This window comes from Oncorhynchus mykiss, chromosome 24 (assembly GCF_057628025.1).
Source record: "Oncorhynchus mykiss isolate SJ-2025 chromosome 24, ASM5762802v1, whole genome shotgun sequence".
Taxonomy (NCBI): Eukaryota; Metazoa; Chordata; class Actinopteri; order Salmoniformes; family Salmonidae; genus Oncorhynchus; species Oncorhynchus mykiss.
In genome coordinates this window covers 13,183,164-13,207,071 of record NC_143045.1, presented here as the reverse complement: position 1 = coordinate 13,207,071, position 23,908 = coordinate 13,183,164, and the positions used below count along the sequence as shown (strand labels likewise).

Genomic DNA, 23,908 nt, shown 5'->3' with positions numbered 1-23,908 from the left:
AAAAGAAGACAGGCGTATCCAATTGACATCACAGTAAGGTGAGTAGACGTTCCGATTTATTTAACCTAACCTTCAATGTATGTATCCAATTAAATAACTCACTATAGAACCTTTTCTTCGAATTTTAAAATATAATTTCTCTATCTCAGGTTAGGTAAGGCAAGGTGGACTTCAGGAGACACTAAAATGCACTATAAAACATATATTATGTTGGTGGGAAGGGGGAAATGAGGTATGCTGGTGAATAGTAAACCTCACTAATCTAATTTGTTCAGTGTGGTTGAATCTCGAGCCGGTGTGGGAAAATATTCCTTTCCGACCTCAGAAGCCCAAATAGGTCCCTCATTAAAATACGCTGGGTGCAATTTCACACATACCATGTGTGATTTCCAGTCTAGTCATTCATGGTAAGACACCAACTTGTAAGAATCCTAGAAAAGATTTAGGCGAAGGAAAATAGCTAAGCTACATAGCTCAGAGATATTTGTTTCATTCATGCATATTGCTTTTGAGAAGTTACCATTGATGAAGGTGAGTCGTTTCCCATGAAGGTAGCCTACCTGTATCTCAGTTTAAGGGTGTAGGTCTAATGAGTTATACATACATGAATAGGTGTTTAAATGTACGTCGTTATGCATGATTCGCAAATTAATGTTCTTAATTTAATTCGCAACGAAAACAAATGTGTAACTAGATTTTGCTGGGTTTTGGGGAGGGGGGACTTTCAATGTTATTTAACATTCATAATATTAATTTAATTTAGTAAAACAAAGTCAATCACATTATCTAGGCTACAGTACTCGCCTCCACGTTTCGCTTTAGGTTTCTATTTCTCCGGTGGGCGTCAGCATCACTAGAAAAGGGAAGGCAAGGAGTCTGGGTTTAGGAGTCAAGATGATACCCTATGTGGCGTTGTGCAAATATTGTAAGTATTTTCCTTTTTCTTCATCTGACTTTAGCTTAGTTATAATGACAAATTGACTTGTGATCAAAGTGTATAGCCTATATTTTTGTTTATTTGAAGAATTTGTAAAAATTCATTGTGTCAGGGAGTCCAGAAATACATTGGGACTACTGTCAGAACAACAAGTAGTACCTTATGGGCAGTGGTGGAAAAAGTGCTCAATTGTCATACTTGAGTAAAAGTAAAGATACCTTAATAGAAAAGGACTAAAATAAAAGTGAAAGTCACCCAGTAAAATACTACTTGAGTAAAAGTCTGAAAGTATTTGGTTTTAAATATACTTAATTATTAAAAGTAAAAGTATAAATAATTTCAAATAACTTATGTTAATCAAACCAGACGGCACGATTTTTTCATTTTATTTTTTAATGCACGGATAGCCAGGGGCACACTCTCACTCAGACATAATTTACAAACAAAGCATTTGTGTTTAGTGAGTCACGCCAGATCAGATGCAGTGGGGATGACCAGAGATTTTGCGTGAATTGGACACTTTTCCTGTCCTGCTAAGCATTCAAGATGTAACGAGTACTTTTGGGTGTCAGAGAAAATGTATGGAGTAGAAAGTACATTATTTTCTTTAGGAATGTAGTGGAGTAAAAGTAAAAGTTGTCAAAAAATATAAATAGTAAAAGTATAGTACAGATACCAAAAAAACGACTTAAGTCGTACTTGAAAGTATTTTAACTTAAGTACTTTACACCACTGCTTATGGGGAATTCCAAATACAATAAATTACTTTTGGAAAAACTTTTTGTTGAATTCCAACAACTTATTGGGAAGTAGAAAAGGGGATGTTGTTCAGGAACATTCTAAAAGTCATTCTAAATCTAGTTTTGTGATTTTGGGGTGAAAACAAGAATAGCCCCACAGACTGCATGCCATCCATGTATATTGCCTATACTTTAAAAACATATATCCCTCTGTAGCCCTTTTTAAAAATACATTTTTACATGTTTCTTATATTTGAAGCCTGTAGGCCTATTAAACAATTACTTATTTCTTTTCCAGTTCCTGTCGCTATAGTTGTGGTCATAGTTTTCAGTGTCAATGGATACATTGAAGATCCTCTTTTTGACTGCCTGCAAGATTCAGACTATGCTGAACTCCATGAAATTGTGAACAGAGGTCTTCCCTTCACAAAGACACCTCATCGTATTGCCATCATCGGTGGTGGTATTGCTGGACTGACTGCAGCAAAGTTTCTGGAGGACGCAGGGCACAAGGTACAGTATATTTCATAACATTTACTGTATCAATGTCAACACAATGAACAACATTGACATATGCTAATTGACGTATGATTGACATACTCAGAAATTAATTTAGTGTCAGTATTGTAATTATCTGGTTATGACTAATAATAAGCCTACAGTGTAAAAGGGGGAAACTGATATATTTTTTTGGGGACAAGGTGACTTTAATAGAGGCAAGTGGTCGAATTGGAGGACGGGTGGAGACCTACAGAAATAGAAGAGAGGGATGGTATGCAGAACTGGGTGCTATGAGGATCCCTAGCTTTCACAAGTGAGTTAGGCCTATTGTCCTACCACATGAAATAGGTAGCGATCTCTTATCCCCTCTCTTCATATGTTATTGTTGAAAAGAGGTCAAGCATCCTCTCAAATGAATCATGATCTGATACAGGTGCATGTCCTATATATTTGCATAAGAATGATAGCAGGTGTTTACTTTAACCATCAAAACAAAGTTAACTATGGCATTTTTCATTCAACAGAATTCTTTTATCATTTGCATTAAAAATGGGCCTTGGACTGAATCCATTTATCCAGGATGATATCAACACATATTACTATGTGAACGGGTTGCTACAGAAAACATATACGGTTAAAGAGAACCCAGACGTGCTGAACTATCCCTTGACTGACAAGGAAAGGGGAAAATCGGCTGGTCAGCTCTTCGACTTGGCCCTGTGGAAGGTGTGTGCAAAGGGAAGGGGGCTCCAAACACAGCATTAGACTCCTGTGGTGGAACACTGTGTAATGTTAAATGTTATTTTATATACAGGTACAGTGTGTCACATAACACAGTTATAACAAATATGTTTTACAAATGATTTGTTGTAGATAAGGGATGATATCAAGACAGCTGGCTGCGAGGCCATGTTGAGAAAATATGACTCGTACTCAGTCAAGGTAAGAAAACACTTGGTTGCTTATAGGTAACCATCAGACAAGATGCAGGATTATTGTTATAGGCTAAATTGGTGTGCACTTTGCCTTATTCAGCAATTTTAATAAGTGTTGATTTCTGATAGGAGTATCTAGTGAAGGAGGGGAACCTGAGTCGTGGTGCCATGCGCATGATTGGAGATATCCTGAATGAGAACAGCCTCTTCTACGCATCACTTACTGAGATGCTGTATATTCAGTCAGATATTAACGACAACACTGTGTAAGAACAGCATTATGCACATATAACCAAATTAGACACCCCGCCCTACATCTAGTGTTTTTTAAGTAGTGTATTAAAGTAGTGGAATGTTCTCTGTTTTTCAGCTATTACGAGATCACTGATGGGTTTGACCATTTACCAAGGGCATTTTACCAGGCCCTCAACAGTACCATTCTTCTCAACTCCAAGGTCCGACTCATCAGTCAAACCAGCAGCAACGTAACCGTATCCTACCAGGACTGGCGCAATCCATCCTCCCTGACCAACCTTACAGTAGACTATGCCCTGGTGACAGCTACAGCGAAGGCTACCCTCTTCATGGATTTCCAACCCCCGCTGTCACCCCAGAAGATGGAGGCCCTGCGGTCCGTGCACTACGCCAGCTCCACCAAGGTGGTCCTCAGCTTCAGTGAGAGATTCTGGGAAAAGGAGGGCATCAAAGGGGGGAAGAGCATCACAGATCTCCCCTCTCGTTTCATCTACTACCCTAGCCACAGCTTCCCAGGCACGGCTGGGGGGGCTCTCCTGGCTTCCTACACCTGCTCCGATGACTCCACTCTGTTCCAGGGGGTCAGCGAGGATGAACTGAAGGCCTTGGTGCTGGATGACCTGGTAAAGATCCATGGGGAGGCTATACGACCTCTCTGCACTGGAGGGTTGGTGAAGAAGTGGGGGCTGGATCCCTTCAGCCTGGGGGCTTTTGCCATTTACACACCTTACCAGCAGACGGACTACGCCTCGGACCTGTTCAGGAATGAGAGCAGAGTCCACTTTGCTGGGGAGCATACGGCCCTACCTCACGCTTGGATCGAGACTGCCATGAAATCTGCACTAAGGGCAGCCAGGAACATAAGTAACCTGGCATGATAGACATCTGGGGCCTGGGGACATCGATTGTATTTTGAATAGCTTGAGAAGCCATGATTAAAGGTTGAATGTTGACAAACGAAATGATGAAATTCAATGGCCAAACCAAAAACAATACAATTTTGTAACGTTTTTTAGTACTGTCTGATGATGCATTCGCTAGTATACATGTGTTCTGCTTTACTCAATATGAATGGCACAACATGATGAGATGAGTGTGGATGAAATGAAACAGAACTGAACAGGTTTACTGGCCTATTTACAAGTACTCTTCAGGGCATATTGTTCATACCTTTTCCCCTTTCTAAACTTTATTATTTTTGTGTGTACTGTTTTAAAATGGCAATTTTGTTACACATACTAAAGTATTGTAGGAAAGAAAACTATGTAAAATGATGATGTCACACATACGTTACATAGATGTAATGAGCAGCATGGTGTAGGTGTAGTTCTTGGGCCTCTTTTTAAAAAATGTTATTTTAATAAAGCCGTATTGCAACCAAAAACGTTGTGATTCTATATCATGTCCAATTTAGGCCTACCTCTTTAATAATTGTACTGTGGCATATCAGCATATTAGGCAATGGTGTTAGGGGTTCGAGACATAAAGGAAACATAATGCACAGTTCTTTTACAAAATAAAACACAGTTCTTTTACAAAATAAAAGTCTTTTTCCCATAGTCTAGCTCCCATCAATGGGCACCCTTCTGCACCATCTGCGTGAACCGGTTGGTTATTGACAAGGTAGTGTCAATGAAGCGGTCAACACAGTTCACGAGGCAAGTCTCTGTCCGTGAATCCATTTTTGAACTCGGGCTCCCCTCCATGCACTTGTCCCAGCAGACATCTGTAAAGTTATGCACCTTCAAAAGAAGCAATGAATCAGCTAACGTTAAGTCAATTTCCGTATGGAGGTCTCAAAACAGAAATATATTATTTCGTAATCAACTCGCAATTTGGTTTGTCCATTCTGAGAACACGTTTGATGGTGTAATAAAATAACACATGCAGGATACAGTTCAAAATACAGTTAATGTAGCTAGCGTTAGCTAGCTAACTCCGTAGCATGGCTGCTGCTGTGTGTAGCTAAACTACCTACCTGGGCCTGAAACTGCGCTTTCTGTTGTTCAATTGCGATCATCCTTTGGAGCTCTGAAGCATCAGCCTTTTCTGACGAATTTAAATCAAAGCCGTCCATTGCAGTAACAGGGATTGGTTACGGTCGGGTTAATTCAACCAGTAGAGCGGAGAATGACCTCTGTAGGCTCGTGCGTTTTTTTGCTCAGTGGTTTGTTGTAGTTTGCTCCGTTACCAAGATAGTTGACTAACACACGAGTCATGACTCTCCAATCATTTCAATGTTCAGCTTTTCATTTAAGTAAGGCCAACCCATTTGTTTTAAAGCCACGATATGTAACTTGTTCGGCGACTTGACCAAATTCACATATAATTGTGAGTTAAAGATCTGTCATTCTCGTTGAAATCAATTCTAAGAAGCGGCAGATCTGTTCTTTGTGCGATATTTCTATGCTTCCCCTTCTAATGTTTTGTTTTGGCATCTTTTACTTTTTTCTTGTATACCAGTTTCAAACTGCTGAAAATACAATATATTTCACAACGGTTTAGATGATACTATACTTCTACACTATACTTGTTTGTTTTGTCACAAACTGAAATGAGGCAAACAATTCCAGAGAATGGTTTCTGCATATTGCACCTTTAAAACAATCTAATGGATAGATTATGTTAAGGGGATAGTTCTCCCAAATTACATATTGGTTTCCTTACCCTGTAAGCAAGTATATGGACAAGGTATGGCATTTGAGGCACAAATCCAATGCAAGTCAATAGTACCTATAGTATATTAGCATTTTCACAGTGGTTGAAAATGTGCCCAATTGTCATACTTGAGTAAAAGTAAAGATACCTTAATAGAAAATGACTCAAATAAAAGTGAAAGTTACCCAGTAAAATACTACTTGAGTAAAAGTCTAAAAGTATTTGGTTTTAAATATACTTAAGTATAAAATTCCTTATATTAAGCAAACCAGATGGCACTATTGTATTTTCTATTTATTTAAGGAAAGCCAGGGGCACACTCCAACACTCAGAATGCATTTTTACAAATGAAGCATTTGTGTTTAGTTAGTCCACCAGATTGGAGGCAGCAGGGAGGACCAGGGATGTTCTCTTGATAGGGTGCGTGAATTGGACCCTTTTCCTGTTCTGCTAAGTACTTTTTGGGTGTCAGGGAAAATGTATGGAGTAAAAAGTACATTATTTCCTTTAGGAATGTAGTGAAGTAAAAGTAAACATTTTCTAAAATATAAATAGTAAAGTACAGATATGCCAAAAAAACAACTTAAGTAGTACTTTAAAGTAATTTTACTTAAGTATTCACACCACAGCATTTTCGCGCACCAACCTAAAGTATCTCAAAATGGATTCTGTATGGTGTGTGTGTGGCAGGCTTACAATGATTGCAAAAAAACAACATTTGAGAGTGCGCTGACCCTGATCTTAGAGGGGGTACGCAGCTGGAGGTTGAATGTTTGAAGTGTTGCGGGACAATAAAAAGTTTGGGAACCTCTGGTGTAACTCAATTAAGTTACTTATAGATGATTTTGATATGAAGTACGGAAATGCAAAAATAGGTACCATTGACTTGCATTGGATTTGTGCCACAAATGCTTTTATTTTTTATTGAAACAGTGGCCAGGTAAACAAAACCAAAGCATTGATTGCTGTCATACTTTATCCATAGACTGTTTAAATGGTAAAGAAACCAATATGTCATTGTGTAATTTGGGTGAACCATCCCTTTAATATAATCACTGCTATCTATTCAGATTAAAGGGGTAATCTGCAGTTGCTATATCCATTTTTGGATTTATAAATTAATGATGTACGGTGGTATATCCATCGATTTTTTTAAAAAATAATATAATTTATACATGCCTATTGAGCTTAGTTCAACTGTTGTACCCCATCAGAACCCAAAAAAATGAACTTGTTTTACTCCAATGTTTGTAAACAAAGTAAATGTAATCAAACACTGTAGAGCCTCAAAACATAATTCAAACTATACCTTTGATATCATGGATGGTCACTCCTTGCAACCTTGCTCTGTCTATTAATTTGAGAGTGGTTAATATCTCTAGCCCCATCCCTAAGGTTTTTACCGAGGCAGGGATTTAGCTTTGTTGTCATTTCAACTAAGGATTGCCACTTTAAGATTGACCATTGCAAATTTTTTTTAAACCTTCCTTCATTATTAGTACTGCCCGGGGATATAGTCTAGTAAAACAGGATTTAGCCTAGTTCTTATTTATTAAATCCAGAATTCAAAATGTATATCGGGAGTCATGTTTAGTATTATCCTCAGGTAGTATAAGTGTTTATCATCTTACTTGAATGCAGACTTTCTACAGGAGTTGTGTCTGGGACCAGATGCAGACCTTGTGGTCAACATATTGCAATGTGCAGTCTTCTCTTTTTGCAGATCAACATTGTCCATAAAGTTTGCTAAAAATGCATATGTTTCTTATACATTTATTAGAAAAAGCCTATTAAACCATGATCAAGAAAACATTGCATAATTGTTTGGATTAAAATGCAGTTTATGTGGCATATGCAAAGAAGACGAAGAAGCATCCGCAGTCGACTATCACCCAGTGCTTAAAAACTCTTGGAGCAGTGGACAAAACAGCAACTACATCCGGGTAAGATTTGTGTGACCTTGGTTGGGTAATCGTCATGGCGGCCATCGTCAGGATAAGTTCAGTCTGCCACAGAGGTGGCAAACGTAAGTGTCTTTGTGTTAATTCCACAATTGTGTGTATTTCATATCGTTGTTCTTGATAATTACCGTTTTTTTGTCCAAAGTAACGTTGTACATACATATCGTAACTTGCTAGTAGCTAGCCAGCTAACGTTAATGATAGCTGATGGATGAGCAAAGCAACGACTTTTCAAGTTCATAGTGGCTCGGGGATTCGAACCAGTGATCTTTTGGTTACTTGCACAACGCTCTATCCGGCTTCACTCTGCATTGAATCAGATCCGTTTACGGATCTCGTAAAGTATCCTGAATCAGCTAAAATGACCAACCTCGATTCTAAACACTTCACATCAGTTTTAGGCCTCATGCTTGGTAGGAACTAAGGGTTATGGTTAACATAATCTATCACTTTACAAAATATTCTATATACATTTTAGGCTATTGTAATCTCTATCAATCCCACATAGTGTGGCATTAATCCAATTCATCCAGTCATTGGCTGCCTATGCTTCAGTTCCTCAAATAGTTGCCATTACCTTATGTGACTGCTAGTTGTAGATCCACTACTTTAAAAAACTACCAAGACAAGATGCACACAAGCAAGTTACCCTAAAACACATATAAACCAGATTGGCTACCCCTGATTGCTGACAACCACATAACGCATGGAATGGTTTGTCATGATACTCCTTGAGGGAAGACTCATCCTCTGATTTATAAAGGCCTATGTGAAATAATATTCACATTTTGTAACTGAGCCATGTGTGAACAATTGACATTACATTATAGCTTAAGCCATATTGTTTTTTGTTGCTTTGTCTTATTTCATAGCCTACTTATAATTGAACAGTAAATATTGTGATTTAGTTGAAATATTGTCATAGTTCATGACACTGATTTGTCTTCTCCCTACAGTTTTGTTTTATCGCAGCTCTCTGCTCGCACGACCCTTGGTCACACAGCAAAAGGACCAAGACCGGTCCTACCTGTTGACGGCTAGGATTCATGGATCCTCATCTCTCCGGGGTTTGTTGTTCCCACGATAAGAGTTTTGCTGATAGCCTACAGTTTGCCTGTAGCACTCAAAGATTATGTGTTGCCTAAGAGGAATACCAGTCTTATCAGAACACTGTGGCCATTGTGTTTTTGTGATTTTTATGACTCCTTAAAGTAATCAATGTTCAGGTTAGGCTACATGTTATGTAAGGTGAGTGGTAGGCCTATATTATGATTAGAGCCTACAGCCCTACACCTAAGGGGATTCAAGTATTTTCTTCCTTTCTCTTGTACACTGAATTGTCATGTAAGAAGGACTTGAGAGAGGGGGGGGGGGTTAAGTCATTTGTCAGGGAGCCGGTTAGTGATGTCACCACTGGCATGTTGTTTGTGTGGTTGGTACTAGTGATGCACCGATATGACATTTTTGACCAATATCCAATATTTTAGTTGCCAAAAAAACGATACTGATATTTATTATTTTAGCGGCCTTTTAAGCATTCTAGTACGGTTAAATAGTTAACACATGGATGCAGTGGTCTAAGGCACTGCATCTCAGTGCAAGAGGCGTCACTATAGTCCCTGGTTCGAATTCGGGCTGTATCACATCTGGCCTTGAGTCCCATAGGGCGGCGCACAAATTGGCCCAACGTCATCCGGGTTTGGCCAGGTAGGCCATCACTGTAAATAAGAATTTGTTCTTAACTAACTTGCCTAGATGAAATAAAGGTTACACACACCACACTGACCAAAAAGTTATTTTGTTAGCATTTACATATGTCCCCATTACCAGTAAAACATAATCAAAACCTATTTCTTTCACTTACTTACTGTTCTATTCTGTTGTTTCATTCTCAACCAGGATTTCATCATGCATGTCAAACAGTGAAGTTTCATCTCTGTCCGTGGCGCCTCTTCCTCGGTGCACACAGTCTTTTTTCATCTTGTCCAGCTGTGTATGTAACATTTCACGTAAACCCTGTTTCTTGTCTGCATTGAAGTAGCGGTCCTTGTACATAGCATCGAGCATGGAATCAATTGTTCACAGCCTGTGTGGGCAGTTTTGTTGAGCAAACGTTTCAATCCCATGACGGAGGGTATCACGTCTGCTGCAGGGGCAGTTGAGGAGCTTATTTCTCAAGTCAGTTGGTCGAATGGAGCTAACTAGTGTGTTCAAGTTTCAAACATGTTCTCAGTACTTTCCTCAGCACGAAATCCTCGATGACCCACTGTGCTGTCAGACTCAGCATGCTCATGGGGCTGATATCGCTGGTCCAAATGTCAGTCGTGACGCTAATAGCAGTGACGCTTTTACTGTGTAGCTCCCGTAGGGCAACATCTGAAAAATAGCGCACTTGTTAGTGTGTACCGGTGCTCGACCAGTCGGCGAAAGCCAACATCACCCACGACAGAGAACGGTTGATTGTCAAGGGCAATGAATTCCATTGTCTTGGCGTTAATGGATTTCTCCTTTGAGTTGTCTCGCTGAAATGTTCTTACTCTTTCAAATGACTGCTCGGTCCACACCGCAGACCTTGTGGGTTAGGTTAGGAAAGCTTTCAGCGAGACAATGGAAGCATGCACAGGAGCACCGGCTGTTCTGGATGACCTATGTGAGCAAGACCTTTAAACAGGTCAGCATTCACAAGGCCACAGGGCCAGATGGACGATCAGGGCGTGTACTCAAAGCATGTGCGGACCAACTGGCAAATGTCTTCACTGACATTTTCAACCTCTCTAATACCTACATGTTTCAAGCAGACCACCATAGTCCCTGTGCCCAAGGAAGCGACGGTAACCTGCCTAAATGATTACTAGCCCGTAGCACTCACGTTGGTAGACATGAAGTGCTTTGAAAGGCTGGTCATGTCTCACAACAGCATCCACCCGGATACCCTAGGCCCACTCCAATTTGCATTCCGCCCCAACCTCAATCACACTCCACACTGCCCTTTCCCACCTGAACAAAAGGAACACCTGTGAGAGAATGCTGTTCATTGCCTACAGCTCAGCATTCAACACCATAGTGCCCATGAAGCTCATCACTAAGCTAAGGACCCTGGGACTAAACACCTCCCTCTGCAACTGGATCCTGGACTTCCTGACGGGCCTCCCCCAGGTGGTAAGTGTAGGCAACAACACATCTGCCACACTGATCCTCAACACTGGGTCCCCTCAGGGGTGTGTACTTACTCCCCTCCTGTACTCCCTATTCAACCACAACTGCATTGCCAAACACGACTCCAACACTATCATTAAGTTTGCCGACGACACAACAGTGGTAGGCCTGATCCCCGACAACGATGAGACAGCTGATAGGGAGGAGGTCAGAGACCTGACAGTGTGGTGCCAGGACGACAACCTCTCCCTCAACGTGAGCAAGACAAAGGAGATTATCGTGGACTACAGGAAAAGGAAAAGGAGGGCCGAACACGCCCCCATTCACAGCAACGGGGCTGTAGTGGAGCGGGTCGAGAGTTTCAAGCTCCTTGGTGTCCACATCACCAATGAACTATCATGGTCCAAACACACCAAGACTGTCGTGAAAAGGGTACGACAAAACCTTTTACCCCACAGGGGACTGAAAAGATTTGGCATGGGTCCCCAGATCCTCAAAGTTAAATAGCTGCACCATCTAGAGCATCTTGACCGGTTGCATCAACGCCTGGTATGGCAGCTGCTCGGCATCTGACCGTAAGGAGCTACAGAGGGTAGTGAGTACGGCCCAGTACATCACTGGGGCCAAGCTTCCTGCAATCCAGGACCTATATCATAGGCGGTGTCAGAGGAAAGCCCATAAAATTGTCAGACTCCAGTCACCCAAGTCATAAACCTTTCTCTGCCACTGCACGTCAAGCAGTATCGGAGTGCCAAGTCTAGGACCAAAAAGCTCCTTAACAGCTTCTACCCCCAAGTCATAAACCTTTCTCTGCCACCCCACGTCAATCAGTACCGGAGTGCCAAGTCTAGGACCAAAAAGCCATAAGACTGAACAATTAATCAAATGGTCACCGGACTATTTCATTGACCCCCCCCCCCCCCCCCCCCCTCAATTTGTTTTCTACACTGCTGCTACTCGCTGTTTATCTATACATAGTCACTTCACCCCTACCTACATGTTCAAATTAGAGGTCGACCGATTTATGATTTTAACGGCGATACCGATTTATTGGAGGACAAAAAAAAAAGCAGATGCTGATCAATCGGACGATTTTTATAATAATGACAATTATAACTACTGAATGAACACTTATTTTAATTTAATACATAAATAACATCTTTAGTCTCAAATAGTGAAACATGTTCAATTTTTGGTTTAAATAATGCAACAACAGTGTTGGAGAAGTTTTTTTTTTTTAAGTTAACGTTTAAGTTCCTTGCTCAGAACATGAGAACATATGCAAGCTGGTGGTTCAATATTCCCAGTTAAGAAGTTTTAGGTTGTAGTTATTATAGGAATTGAGGCATCGACTTTCTCTCTATACCATTTGTAATTCATATACAGTGCCTTGCGAAAGTATTCGGCCCCCTTGAACTTTGCGACCTTTTGCCACATTTCAGGCTTCAAACATAAAGATATAAAACTGTATTTTTTTGTGAAGAATCAACAACAAGTGGGACACAATCATGAAGTGGAACGACATTTATTGGATATTTCAAACTTTTTTAACAAATCAAAAACTGAAAAATTGGGTGTGCAAAATTATTCAGCCCCTTTACTTTCAGTGCAGCAAACTCTCTCCAGAAGTTCAGTGAGGATCTCTGAATGATCCAATGTTGACCTAAATGACTAATGATGATAAATACAATCCACCTGTGTGTAATCAAGTCTCCGTATAAATGCACCTGCACTGTGATAGTCTCAGAGGTCCGTTAAAAGCGCAGAGAGCATCATGAAGAACAAGGAACACACCAGGCAGGTCCGAGATACTGTTGTGAAGAAGTTTGAAGCCGGATTTGGATACAAAAAGATTTCCCAAGCTTTAAACATCCCAAGGAGCACTGTGCAAGCGATAATATTGAAATGGAAGGAGTATCAGACCACTGCAAATCTACCAAGACCTGGCCGTCCCTCTAAACTTTCAGCTCATACAAGGAGAAGACTGATCAGAGATGCAGCCAAGAGGCCCATGATCACTCTGGATGAACTGCAGAGATCTACAGCTGAGGTGGGAGACTCTGTCCATAGGACAACAATCAGTCGTATATTGCACAAATCTGGCCTTTATGGAAGAGTGGCAAGAAGAAAGACATTTCTTAAAGATATCCATAAAAAGTGTCGTTTAAAGTTTGCCACAAGCCACCTGGGAGACACACCAAACATGTGGAAGAAGGTGCTCTGGTCAGATGAAACCAAAATTTAACTTTTTGGCAACAATGCAAAACGTTATGTTTGGCGTAAAAGCAACACAGCTGAACACACCATCCCCACTGTCAAACATGGTGGTGGCAGCATCATGGTTTGGGCCTGCTTTTCTTCAGCAGGGACAGGGAAGATGGTTAAAATTGATGGGAAGATGGATGGAGCCAAATACAGGACCATTCTGGAAGAAAACCTGATGGAGTCTGCAAAAGACCTGAGACTGGGACGGAGATTTGTCTTCCAACAAGACAATGATCCAAAACATAAAGCAAAATCTACAATGGAATGGTTCAAAAATAAACATATCCAGGTGTTAGAATGGCCAAGTCAAAGTCCAGACCTGAATCCAATCGAGAATCTGTGGAAAGAACTGAAAACTGCTGTTCACAAATGCTCTCCATCCAACCTCACTGAGCTCGAGCTGTTTTGCAAGGAGGAATGGGAAAAAATTTCAGTCTCTCGATGTGCAAAACTGATAGAGACATAACCCAAGCGACTTACAGCTGTAATCGCAGCAAAAGGTGGCGCTACAAAGTATTAACTTAAGGGGGCTGAATAATTTTGCACGCCCAATTTTTCAGTTTTTGATTTGTTAAAAAAGTTTGAAATATCCAATAAATGTTGTTCCACTTCATGATTGTGTCCCACTTGTTGTTGATTCTTCACAAAAAAATACAGTTTTATATCTTTATGTTTGAAGCCTGAAATGTGGCAAAAGGTCGCAAAGTTCAAGGGGGCCGAATACTTTCGCAAGGCACTGTACCTTTGACTATTGGATGTTCTAATAGCACTATAGTATTGCCAGCCTCGGGAGTTGATAGGCATGAAGTCAAACAGCTCTGTGCTTTAAGCATTGTTAAGAGCTGCTGGCAAACACAGTAAAATGCTGTTGGAATGAATGCTTACGAGCCTGCTCCTGCCTATCACTGCTCAATCAGACTGCTATATCAAATCATAGACTTAATTATAATAAAACACATACGAGCCTTTGGTCATTAATATGGTCAAATCTGGAAACTACCATTTCGAAAACAAAACGTTTATTCTTTCAGCAAAATACGGAACCATTCCATATTTTATCGAATGAGTGGCATCCATAAGTCTAAATATTGCTGTTACATTACACAACCTTCAATGTTATGTCATAATTGTGTAAAATTCTGGCAAATGAGTTCACCGTTTGGCAGGCTGCCCAAACTGTTGCATATACCCTGACTCTGCTTGCACTGAAAGCAAGAGAAGTGACAAATTCCCTTGTTAATATTGCCATGAATTTCTTAACTAAATATGCAGGTTTAAAAATATATACTTCTGTATATTGATTTTAAGAAAGGCATTGATGTTTATGGTTAGGTACATTTGTGCAAAGATTGCACTTTTGTTAAATCATCACCCGTTTGGCGAAGTAGGCTGTGGTTCGATGATAAATTAACAGGCACCGCATTGATTATATGCAACGCAGGACAAGCTAGTTGATGATACTACTAGGTTAACTAGTGATTATGTGAAGATTAAACTTATCTTATAAAAAACAATCAATGCTAGCTAGCAACTTAAATTGGCTCCTTGCAGCCACAAGGTCCTTTTGACGCTGCACTCGTAACAGGTGGTCAGCCTACCACGCAGTTTCCTCGTGGATTGCAATGTAATCGTCATCCAAAAAGGCCAAATACCGCTTGTTATGAAATCTTAAATCGGCGCTGATTAATCGGTCGACCTCTAGTACAAATTACCACAACTAACATGTACCCCCGCACACTGACACCGGTACCCCCTCTATATACTTTAGTTTATTTGGTTAATATTTTCTTAACTCTTCTTGAACTGCACTGTTGATTAAGGGCTTGTAAGTAAGCATTTCATGGTAAGGTCTACACTTGTTGTATTCGGCGCATGTGACAACGTTTGATTTGTGTAGCGCAACATTTTTCCATGGCGTCATTACGTAATGTACCTACATTTATAGGTATGCACGTCAGTTTTGCACATCGGTGTTAAACTAGACATCGTGCTGATGTCGCTGTTGGCATTTTTAGCTAATATTGGCCGATTCAGATATGTTCACCGATATATCGTGCATCAATAGTTGGTACATAATTAGTTCCCCAAGTGGCAGGCCAGTGACATTTAACAGGTTCACTGACCTGTGAAAGAGGTTAGTTGGTCACGGCACACTGTTTGAGGGGACTAAATGGTGTTTTAGTACAATAACATCCATTATTTAGGTTAGCCAACACATTGCATGATGTTTGAACTGTGAAACTTGAGAACCTAAGCAACAGCTGGCCACGGGAGGTTGGTGGCACCTTAATTGAGGAGGACGGGCTCGTGGTAATGGCAGGAGCGGAATCAGTGGAATGGTATCAAATACATCACATGGTTTCCAGGTGTTTGATTCCATTTGCTCTATTCCACCTATTTATTATGAGCCATCCTCCCCTCTGCAATCTCCGCTGGTGTATAATAGAACCTGAAAGATATATCAACTTCAACTGACTGGGATCATTTTTTATTTTTTTATTTCACCTTTATTTAACCAGGTAGGCTAGTTGAGAACAAGTTCTCATTTGCAACTGCGACCTGGCCAAGATAAAGCATAGCAGTGTGAACAGACAACACAGAGTTACACATGGAGTAAACAATTAACAAGTCAATAACACAGTAGAAAAAAAAGGGGAGTCTATATACATTGTGTGCAAAAGGCATGAGGAGTTAGGCGAATAATTACAATTTTGCAGATTACTAACACTGGAGTGATAAATGATCAGATGGTCATGTACAGGTAGAGATATTGGTGAGCAGAAAAGTAAATAAATAAAAACAGTAAAAATGGGTGGGCTATTTACTGATAGACTATGTACAGCTGGCGGCAACAGTGAGAGACTTATTTCTGGAGAGTAATTTTCAAAATTAGTAGTTCGAACTGTTTGGGTATGGACCTGGAAAGTATGACATTACTTTGCAGGCTATCTCTGCAGTAGACTGCAACTCCTCCCCCTTTGGCAGTTCTATCTTGATGGAAAATGTTATAGTTGGGTATGGAAATCTCAGAATTTTTGGTGGCCTTCCTGAGCCAGGATTCAGACACGGCAAGGACATCAGGGTTAGCAGAGTGTGCTAAAGCAGTGAGTAAAACAAACTTAGGGAGGAGGCTTCTGATGTTGACATGCATGAAACCAAGGCTTTTTCGATCACAGAAGTCAACAAATGAGGGTGCCTGGGGACATCTTTAGGCTAACAGAAACAATTAGGTTTGTCTATGTGCTAAAAACATGTTAGATTTATAGTAGGCCTTTACCTGCCTTGTTCAGCGGCAGAACGCCAGATTTTTACCGTGTCAGCTCGGGGATTCAATCCAGCAACCTTTCGGTTAATGGCCCAACGCTCTAACCACTAGGCTACCGGCCGCCCCTCAATGATGAGTCTGTTTAAATGATGACCCTCTCTCTCTCCACAGAGGTTAGTTCTGCATGTGGATGTATGATTGGATGTTTTGTTATTTGCCCTTTTGCAGCCGGCTCTGTGTCCAAAGCTGCCTCCCTGCATTGGACAGGAGAGCGTGTGGTGAGCGTACTGCTGCTGGCCTTGGGGCCTGCTGCCTACTACTTCCCCGGACCTGCTGTTGACTACTCGCTGGCTGCTGCCCTCACCCTGCATGGCCACTGGTAAGACAAGTTTCCCCTCTAAAAATGTTCATTGGTTTAAAGGGCACTGGCCAGCTGTCTCTTCCTTATTCTGGTTAAATGTTTTTCCTTTCATATTTCCACTAAAACTATCATTTCCGGACAAAATCATTGCACATGTTCCGAATAAGCTCAGACCATAGTTTTTCAGCTTGAAATGTACTTGTGTTGCGACTACAGTCGGAAGCTTTTATGGAGGACAATGGTGAATAGAGTAGGCAAGTGGTTGGGATAACCAATCAAGTCCATGTGCACTACATTTCTGCTCATGCAAAAACAATTTTGTTCTTAGCATTTATTTTGCTTTCATTTACGAGAGCTTTTTGATTTTTGAAGAGGTGGGCTTAATGTCGCCCTGGGGCACTATGCCATTGCTAGACCACTGACTAATGAAAGTGGCAGGTTTAAAGCACAAATCCCAGTCATGTGTGGTGTTAATACTCCTTAGGTTTTAGTTTGGGGTACTTGGATATCCTCAAGGCATGTCCCTCTAATGAAGACCGGCTAATTGTCAAACTTGTCACTGAGGAGTTGAAATGCACGCTCATATATATTCTTTTGAACATCAAGATGACGCTTAAGAATGCTGGTCATGTGTGCTACTTTTGAAGTATGCAGCCGTTTTTAAAACCGCGTTCCACATATGTTCCAGGAGATCAATACCATTTAACGTCGCCTTACTTGCTAAGGCTGTGTGAGTGCCGCTATTTGAGCTGGAGTCATCAAATACCACCATTGTCCAGTTAACTGAGGAACACTGAGCACGCCTACGAAGCTCTGTCCTCCGAGACCATTGCTAAGCCAATCTTTTTTACATCTCTCTTTAGGCACTATTCAAGGATTTCACCATTCCTTATTCCTTAATGCTTACAGTTCTGTTTGTTCTCAATGTAATTGTATTGCTTCCGTCCCTATCCTTACCCCAGCCTGGGCTCGAACCAGGGACCCTCCGAACACATCAACAACAGTCACCCACAAAGCCTCGTTAACTGTCGCTCCACAAAAGCCGCAGCCCTTGCAGAGCAAAGGAAACGACTACTTCTAGATCTCAGAGCGACGTCATTGATTGAACACTACTAGCGCGCACTGCTAACTAGCCATTTCACATGGGCTACATAAACAGGACCAGACACCCCACCCTGTAGTCTAAACAAAGAATAACCTAACTAAGATCACATGATGGTGCCTTGAGCTGTTGGTGTGTTCTCTGGTGGGCCTTCAGCCATCCAAATGATGCATTTGTCCAATTCCCTCTCTCAAACATTACCCTGGGGAAGCCAATGAAGTCAGGACTGTCCTGTCGGGATGGCTATGACAAGTGGCGTAGGAGGGTTAACACCAATGTTCCCTCTAAGCTGTGCAGCTCCACCAGAGAGAAGCATGAGATTAAACTACACTCAACTTTGTAGAGCAGTGGTCACCAACTGGTTGATTGTGATGGCCCGGTTGATCTCCAAGGCATTCCTATTCGATTGCCAAACATTTCTGTAAAAAAAAAGCACCGGTAAAGCCTTGTGTTCCTTTATTTTTTTGGGTCTCGGGCTGTTGGTGGTAGGTGCACCCGATTCAGCTGTCCTGCGTGCAGGGTATGTTGCCATTTTGAACCATTTCATGTCTGAAGGTACAAACTCTGCCTTTCCGGCTCGCTCAGAGAGCAAATCAAGTGCACTATAGGCCTACCGCTGGTCAATCGGCTGGATCAGATTACCGCGTCTGCAGTAACGTAGCAGGATTACATTTAAAAAAAGCTATCGCAAAGTTGTTACTGTGAGACTTCAAAACCATGACTAGAGAGACTGTCAACAAATACAGCAGTTTTTATGAGTGAGTTCATGTTTAAGTACTTACTCAGGACTTTGTTTTCAACACTTTGCATGTTCTTCCTATTTCCACTCAGCGCTACAACAAGCACTGCTGCAGTAATGAATCAGTAGGAAAGTAGATCTATAGGCTTGTGTTGTTACTATTAGCAGCTTATGTCTTTTTTTTTTTTATAATGAAGGAATATTTAACCTTGTCTTCATAGGAGTAAAAACATGAATTTGTCAATGAGAAATAATGCGGTGCGACTCGATTTTTGCCATCAGCTGGAAGGCTGTGTTCCTTTGGTCAGTGGAGAGCGGAGGGATGTTGAGAGGCGGACCCTCAGTCCGCTGAGACTGACCATCAGATGCAGGCACCATCAGCTGAGTAAAATTAAAAGCAAATTAGCTGCACTCAGCTGTGCCTCAAGTAATACAGCAACAGATCTATTATTGGAATGATCATATAGCTGACCTCAATTTAAAAAAAATAAATACAAAATGTCCCGAACAACAATGCATTGGCAATGCCAATATGCAGTGATAATGTATTGGGCCTATAGCTTGCTGCACAAACCTAATTGCTACAGTACTGTTTTTAATTGGTTAAAGTTGCATAGGCTTACGCTTTGAGTCCTGTTTTATTTTTTATCTAATCGGTAGATCTCGGCATGCATTTTGACTCAACCGCTGCTCTAATTATTGCCCTGTTAACGCTATCAGCGTTTCTCTTTTACTGTGGCAATTGTGATCAAATCAACGCAATATTAGCCACTTTCAATGCAACACACCGAAACAAAATGAACTATGCAAAATATTGTTTTAGGCAGAATGCATCCGAGTAGGATTCTATTGCATTGACACGCGCTACTTAGCCCGGTGCTGCATAAACAATTAGAGCTGCAGTAGACCTACATGCAAATAGTCCATTGCCATATCTGGACTGTGTTTACAGCATGAGCGGTCATGAGTAGGTGTGCTTGTTTTGAGATCAAAGCGAGAGAGGCTAGCATAATTTGTCTGCTCCTCTGTAATAATGGTATGGGAATAATGCATTTTATTTAACACTGGTTTCTTGCATCAAACAACATTTTAAGCCACCTCGTCTAAAGGACAAGTGGATAAACAGGTTCATGCCAAGCCCTGCGTGTTTTTTTTTCAACCAAAAGTCTCATGGAATGTAGGCCTACATTGCACACTACACATTGGCTGCTACTGTAGGCTGAATGGTAGAACATATTTCAATGTTATGGGATGCATTTTCTACATTGTTTTTGATGGTAGGCAACTCTGATAGGCCTACATTATGATCAAGTAGCCTACTTGGCCACTTAACTGTAATTTTAAAGCGGGTACAGCCTCAGTGTTCACAGTATACGCGTGCTGAAAGTTGCAGACTTTTCTTTAAGTTTGTGCTCAGACCTGGAATTTGTTCAGTGCCCCAAAACATTTGAGAACAATGGTTAATGATTAGCCACTTTAAATTTGCCCTTGTTTACCAAAAATTGTATAGGGGGTGTTACTTAGCCTTTTTTAGCACTAAATCACTGGCTATTCAGTAATATTGTGGTTCTAAGCAGTCTCATACATTTATTGTATTGTCTTACCTCCCCAGGGGGATTGGACAAGTCTTAACGGACTATGTTCATGGAGAACCGAAGATCAAGATGGCCAACGCAGGCCTCTTCCTGTTGTCAACTGTCACCTTTGCCGGTCTCTGCTACTTCAACTACAACGATGTAGGCATTTGTAAAGCGGTGGCCCTATTATGGAGCAAATGAATGGACTGAGGTTTGGAATGGGGGGGGGCGTGGGCACTGGGACATCGGCCATCTTGTTCTGATATGATTGTAAACATTCAAGGGATTATGTACATTTCTATAAATATATAATTTCACAAGTGTTGTAATTCATGTTGAGGTTTGTGTTGTACTTCAACAGGCCTGTTAATGATCTGCTCCTGTTGATTTTATGATGTGGACTAAACTAAATATAAGTTGTCCTTCTGACCCCAATCAAACATGCGCACACACAGTGTATGCTGCCGTTTAGTGAAATGTTATACGGTTAACTTCTACCTGGGGCCTGTTAAAGGGTGCAATTTTACAGAACGCTTCGATAGAAATGCATTTTGTAGATAGAATAGGGAATTGTCAGGTTTATTCAATGCATTTCTAGCTTCCTCTCACTGAGTTCACTCCTGTTATCAAACTGCTATATTCCAAACACTTTGTGTAATGCTAATGAGGAAGTATCCTGTGATTGTCCTTAATTTCAGATCTACTATGGCAAATTAATTTAGTACAGAAGAGATTATGTAGACATTGCATTCTTATTTGTGGTATGTTTTGAGTCCGTCACCAATCTGTAAATAACAGCTAGTGCCCTTCAAGACCATTGCAGTCAGCTTAGTGCCACACATGGTTGACCTTGCAGTCTGATTTGATTGACAAGAGCAATTGGGTGTGACCACTAGCAGTATTTAAACCTCATAGCCATACTGTTCTGGACTTTATGGGTCTGTTCAGAAAGGGTGTGATGTTCAGATAGGTATGCAGAATTGGGCATCACCACAGCTCTATTCATGACATTTCTAACTGCAACGTTCTAAACATTTCACCACACTGAGCACAGCCCAGGTTGAGCATGTAGAAAAGTAGGCATACTGATCTGTACACCATTGCGCTTCCACTTGTACCAACCCTGTTTGTTGTCAGTCAAATGACAATATCCTGGTTTTATAGTAATGTGCATAATTTACTTACACAGCTGTGCCTGGCATCACTCTTGCTTAGTGTATAAATGTTATGTTGGCAGGAATTAAATTTTCCATTTATCTGATCATTTGTATGAACAGTTGCTAAGCGTCAACAAGTCAAGTACAGCTGGCATCAAATATGAAGTTAAGTCATGAGTGCATGCACTTGGTCAAAATGGCATCGTTTTATTTTGTACTGTTGGGAGTGTCGGCTGAAACAAGTAGAAGTTGTCCTGGTTAAACAGCCAAGAAACATGAAGGTCTTGGTCCTACTACTACACATGTCTGAAAGCTTAAATGGCTTTGGAAAATCAACTGTTTTGTCTTTTTATTTGGTCTCGATTTATACATGTCACCAATCATAAGCTGTTTATACTCATTTATAATGGGTATTTAAGCATTAACACAAATGGTCCCTCATTGTAAAAAATAACTTTCTATGCACTGCTGATGAGTTCAGCTGCTTAACAAAAGTACCATAAACTGTCATATTCCAGGATTTTGTAACTTCATGAGCTCTGCATCTGGTCCAGCCTCAAAGCTCAAGTAGCACGGACCCGACCTGACTGAAATCTGCAGTTAGTTGTACCAAGAATTAGTTCCATTAAGAGCACAGCCTCATGTGAACAGTCAAAGATTGCTGCTGGAGGAAAATAGAGAAGTTTTTTTGGGGGTTAGCTTTGTCTTGTCAGTGTGTTTGTGCAAACAGCTGGTATGAAGGTACTGTAATTATCACACCTGGGTCGTGTTCAATTGGGAGAAACTGTGAAATGGTCTGGTCTCATAAGGGAAACACAGATGTTTTTTCTTGAACCGCTGAACCCAACTCAGTTGTCAACCCAAAGGCTAAAGAAACGTTTCAGTGTGTGTTTGTTGCTTTGTGGGAAGTTCAGCTGGACAATAAAGCCATACATTACATGTAATGTAGATGTAAGCACTGTTCATTTCAAAATGAATGCAAATGTCTATTCAAAATCTATATGCTTACCAGTGGTTTGGCAGAAACTCCTTTTTGGTTCCAATTCTTACAGCACACCATATAAGTCCTCTGGGCATGTCATTGTTTCTATAGAATTGGATATTGAACCGGCAATCATCTAGAAACCAGAAAACAAGACACGATATACATTCAACAAAGGGAAATGCTGTATGTCCTGCAGCAGTATACATACAAAAGTACTTTTGCATGTTTTTGTCACTTTATACACTGAGTACTGATATACACTGAGTACTGATATACACTGAACTTTTACTTCCATTTCACTACATTCCTAAAGAAAATAATGTACTTTTTACTCCATACATTTTCCCCTGACACCCAAAAGTACTCATTTCGAATGCTTAAAATGGTCAAATTCACACACTTATCAAGATAACATCCCTGGTCATCTCTACTGCCTCTAATCGGCTTCCATTTGTAAACCAGAAGCCATGGACCCAACCAGAAGCCATGGATTACAGGCAACATTCGCACTGAGCTAAAAGAGTAGAGCTGCCGCTTTCAAGGAACGGGACTCTAACCCGGAAGCTTATAAGAAATCCCGCTATGCCCTCTGACGAACCATCAAACAGGGAAAGCGTCAATACAGGTCTAGGATCGAATCGTACTACACCGGCTCCAACACTTGTCGGATGTGGCAGGGCTTGCAAACTGTTACAGACTACAAAGAGAAGCACAGTTGAGAGCTGCCCAGTGACACGAGCCTACCAGACGAGCTAAATAACTCCTATGGTTGCTTCGAGGCGAGTAACACTGAAACATGCATGAGAGCATCAGCTGTTCTGAACGACTGTGTGATCACGCTCTCCGCAGCCGATGTAAGAACTTTAAACAGGTCAACATTCACAAGGCCGCTGGGCCAGACGGATTACCAGGACGTGTACTCTGAGCATGCGCTGACCAACTGGCAAGTGTCTTCACTGACATTTTCAACCTCTCCCTGTCCGAGTCTGTAATACCAACATGTTTCAAGCAGACCACTATAGTGCCTGTGCCCAAGTACACTAAGGTAACCTGCCTAAATGACTACCAACCCGTAGCACTCACCTCTGTAGCCATGAAATGCTTTGAAAGGCTGGTCATGGCTCACATCAACAGCATTATCCCAGAAACCCACTCCAATTTGCATTCCTCACCAACAGATCCACAGATGATGCAATCTCTATTGCACTCCACACTGCCCTTTCCCACCTGGACAAAAGGAACACATATGTAAGAATGCTCTTCATTGACTACCGCTCAGTGTTCAACACCATAGTGCACTCAAAGCTAAACACT

General features: G+C 41.0%; 3 protein-coding genes across 3 annotated transcripts; 2 read left to right on the top strand and 1 right to left on the bottom strand.

Moving 5' to 3' along the window:
* il4i1 (interleukin 4 induced 1) lies at positions 1-4,752 on the top strand. Its single transcript, XM_090218388.1, has 7 exons — positions 1-925; positions 1,976-2,190; positions 2,379-2,491; positions 2,703-2,904; positions 3,052-3,120; positions 3,243-3,379; positions 3,484-4,752. Exons 1-7 carry the CDS (start codon positions 895-897, stop codon positions 4,244-4,246), a joined length of 1,530 nt encoding a protein of 509 aa, XP_090074514.1. The 5' UTR covers positions 1-894; the 3' UTR covers positions 4,247-4,752.
* LOC110503767 (mitochondrial import inner membrane translocase subunit Tim8 A) lies at positions 4,364-5,560 on the bottom strand. The gene is made up of 2 exons (XM_021582283.3): positions 5,347-5,560; positions 4,364-5,110 (listed from the first exon to the last, which is right to left on the bottom strand). Exons 1-2 carry the CDS (start codon positions 5,443-5,445, stop codon positions 4,940-4,942), a joined length of 270 nt encoding a protein of 89 aa, XP_021437958.1. The 5' UTR covers positions 5,446-5,560; the 3' UTR covers positions 4,364-4,939.
* Positions 5,561-7,922: 2,362 nt separating this feature from the next.
* LOC110503765 (succinate dehydrogenase [ubiquinone] cytochrome b small subunit B, mitochondrial) lies at positions 7,923-22,553 on the top strand. Its single transcript, XM_021582280.3, has 4 exons — positions 7,923-8,052; positions 8,944-9,054; positions 16,902-17,052; positions 20,488-22,553. The coding sequence occupies exons 1-4, from the start codon at positions 8,004-8,006 to the stop codon at positions 20,651-20,653; spliced, it is 477 nt and encodes a 158-aa protein (XP_021437955.1). The 5' UTR covers positions 7,923-8,003; the 3' UTR covers positions 20,654-22,553.
* The last annotated feature ends 1,355 nt before the right edge of the window (positions 22,554-23,908 follow it).